At 40.0% G+C, this 3672-nt stretch overlaps 1 protein-coding gene across 1 annotated transcript; it reads right to left on the reverse strand.

Annotated features, from left to right (window-relative positions):
* Window positions 1–269: 269 nt before the first annotated feature.
* On the reverse strand, window positions 270–3158 carry LOC104107306 (large ribosomal subunit protein uL4z-like). Its single transcript, XM_009616097.4, has 2 exons — window positions 1978–3158; window positions 270–719 (listed from the first exon to the last, which is right to left on the reverse strand). The coding sequence occupies exons 1-2, from the start codon at window positions 3079–3081 to the stop codon at window positions 606–608; spliced, it is 1218 nt and encodes a 405-aa protein (XP_009614392.1). The 5' UTR covers window positions 3082–3158; the 3' UTR covers window positions 270–605.
* Window positions 3159–3672: the final 514 nt, after the last annotated feature.

The raw sequence follows: 3672 nt of genomic DNA on the forward strand, positions 1-3672 counted from the left end.
AGTTGCAACATTTGCAACATTGCTACCACTGGCCAATCAGGATAACAATAACTCAAATCCTACAATTTGTGACCAGAAGACTGCCAGCATTATGTTTTCTTATATTTTTTTTGCTACAAAAAGTAAGGTTATGTACTGGCACATAACAGTGAAAACCAATATTCTTGTAGCATGATTACTATCTGCCCATCAAAGTTTCCTTTCCTTTTTTTGGGAGAAAAGGTTATGTTTACCGTCATGTTGTTGACCTTAGATAAACAAAACCAACAAAAACCAAATACTAACAAACATCTTATTATCATCTTCAAGTGAACTGCAGCATCAGCATGAGAAAGTGAACAAACCATACCCCGATTGATCAGACAAGCAGTGTAGAAATATCATCAATAACAAGCTATTCTATAAAATATTTAATACCATGCCTCAGCAAAATTATCCAACTGAAAAGAAAACTGACACCAACTGTGGGCCCTGAGAAGCTTCTCAGAGTAACCTAAGGTAAATTGAGCATGCAATTTCCTCCCACTTACCTGTTTCTTGTTTTAAACCAAAGTTACAAATGTAAAAAGAACAGAAGCTTGTGTTGATAACAAAAAAAGATCCATTCACTGGGTAACTCCAAGCCACTTCGTGAAAACATCAAACTCTGTGTAGTCGGAATCTGAAATCATCGTCTTGTACCAAGATGAGCTTGCAGACCTGATAGCAGATGCCTCCTCCTGTGATAAGAAAGTAGAGTTAGTAATACAGTACAACTACTCTCAAGTATAAGATAATCAGAAATAAATGCATACAAGTTTGTCCACTTAAATCTTTTTTGTTTTCTGAACACAAATTATGAAAGAGTCAGAATCTTTTTTACCATCATTGAAGACATTTTCATGTTCGGTGAAATAACTAAAGTGAGAGACAACAACAACAACAACCCAGTAAAATCCCACTAATGGGGTCTGGGGAGGGTAGTGTGTACGCAGACCTTACCCCTACCCGAAGGAGTAGAGAGGCTGTTTCCGAAAGACCCTCTGCTCAAAAAAACAAAAAGACAAAAAAACTAAAGTGAGAGAGTTCCTAACATTAATCCTGTTTTTATAAAAAAACACAATGTTATCCACAAGTCATCAATAGGGCCAAAAGTCCTCAAGTGACATGGTTCACATCTCAGGGTAAGACCAAGACATATCCCTAACTCTATCATGTTAATCAGGCCACCATTTCCCATCACTACTACTTAAGAACTTCTTGCAAACTGAACCATCCCGCTGTACTTCACAACTACTCCCTCTGTTTCACTTTATGTGACAATTACCATTTGGAGAGCCAAAGAAGATTCTTTGACCACATTTTTTATAAATACTTTCTAAATATTTTTAATCACTAACTATTAGTGACTTAGAGTACCTTTTACGTAGTTTCTAAATATGTAGATTTTATTTCAAAATTCGAAATTCTATGTCCGAATTCACACCAAAAATTAGTCAGCTCAACTCTTGTACTCCAAACTAGGTCAAATAAAGTGGAACAGAGGGAGCAACTCATTTCCTGAAGTTATTTGCTTCACTAGTGGTTACCAGACATAATATAGTTTGTATTTGTGATATAAAATCTGGAGGGAAAAGGATTGGATTTTAATGGCATCACCAAACACTCAACGTAAGTAGATAATATAGAAACAGCCAAACCAACCATCAACTATAGCAGGTATCAAAAGCATCATCATTTCTAGCACACCACATTAGGTTAAGAAAATTAAGATTGCAAGCAGTAAGCAGATAACAAATATCAGACTATCCCAATAAATGAAACCCAATCATGCGGCAAAATACATTCATATTTTTACCTTTATTCGCATATGACTAAACTTTCTTTACCAATTACTAGCTTAACACGAGCTTAAAGTAATCATTTCCTTCTATTATCACGAAAATATTTATCAGGTAAATCTAAGATTAAAAACAACACAGATCTTGAAGAATATACCTTAGTAACTTGATGTCTCTTCTTGTCAAGTTTCTCCTTCTTAGCCTTAACCCTTTGGGCCTCAGCCAAAAGGGACATTCTCCTAGCAGTTTTCGCATACGGATTAAGCTTCAGCAACACATTCAGATTCTTCAATGGATTCTTCTTCAACGTGGCCCTCTTCACATCCTTCTTAATAGGCCTCACAACAGACTGCACCTCATCAGAATTAATAATCCTAGCAAGATCAGCATTCACCATTTTTGGCCTAGGCAACACGTATCCCTTCTTCTTCTCAGATGGCTTGTCAAACGAACCATAAATCTCATCCAATTTCTCATAGGCTGATTTAGTCCACACAACAAACCTTCCTAAATGGCCTCCAGGAGCAAGCTTTAGTAAATTCAATCGATCCACATGGCAAATTTCAACACCAGGAATATTACGAAACGCTTTTACTAACTTAGCCCCTTCGGTACCATACACAATAAGTGGTCCTTTACGAGAAATGTACCTACGGTTACGCATTTTACCCTTTCCGGGGCGAATAGCGTGACTGTCTTTAGCTTTTTCAGCATCAGGATAAGCACCGATTTGTTTTAAAGCTTTGATAGCATTTGAAGTTTTTTCAATGCTCTCAACTGAATCTGAAACAACGAGAGGGAGCTCGGGAACTGACTCGATACGATGCCCACGCGCGAGGACCAGCGAGGGTACTGCAGACGCAGCAATAGCTGAAGCAACTGCGTAACGCTTTTGGTTAACGGGGATCTTTCGGTGCCAACGGCGCCAGATTTTGGTCGGAGCGAACATCCGACCGCCACGGCACATGTTTCCGAAAGCAGCTTGCCCAGCACGATGGGTTCCACCACCGGAAACACGTGGGATACGTGAAACGGCACGACCGGTACCCCATGACTCGGCGGAGGTTTGGTGACCGGCTTTTTTGGAGACAGCGTAAGGTTGTCGGGAGTTTTTGGAGATGTTGGCGTGGACGTAAGTGACAACGTCGGGACGGATCGGAGCTTTCATCACGGCGGGGAGTGGAACGGCTCCGCCATCAGTGGCCATGTCATTTTCGAATGATTGAACGGTGGTGGTTGGAATGGCGGCTGCGGTGGCCATTGGTGATTTTGAGGGTCGAGGGGAAGGCGAGAGGATGCTAGGGTTTCTGGAAAGGAGTAGAGCAGAGTGAATCTTTGAAGGAGCTAAGTTTTAAGAAGTAGGGTTGGAAATGGGTCAGTCAGCCTTCCAAGCCCAACACGGAGTACTATGACTACTTGGATCTTTATTGGTCTTAGGCCCATTATATTTTCGTCGCCTGTGCACACAGATATAAGCTAGGTGGGCATTCGGTACTTCGGTTCGGTATTTAAGAATTTCGGTTCGGTATTTCGGTATTCGGTTTATCAATTGTGTATACCAAATACCGTACCAAAATATTTCAGTACGGTTCGATATTTCTTATTTTGGTTCGGTACGATTTCGGTAAAGTTTCGGTTTAAACCAAATCTATGTTATAAGGCTTCTGCCTATTCAATGTGTAGCTCTTCGGGTTGAAAAGATATGTTTCAACTTTTGAAAAGATATGTACACCTTTCAACCTTATGTTGAAAAGACACGAAAATTTAACAATCCAACATGTTTTACATAGCCTCTTGTATTCAGGTTCCCACGCACCATCTATATATTGAACATCTTCAGGGCGACGTCAAG

The sequence above is a fragment of the Nicotiana tomentosiformis genome, chromosome 2 (genome assembly GCF_000390325.3).
Source record: "Nicotiana tomentosiformis chromosome 2, ASM39032v3, whole genome shotgun sequence".
NCBI lineage: Eukaryota > Viridiplantae > Streptophyta > Magnoliopsida > Solanales > Solanaceae > Nicotiana > Nicotiana tomentosiformis.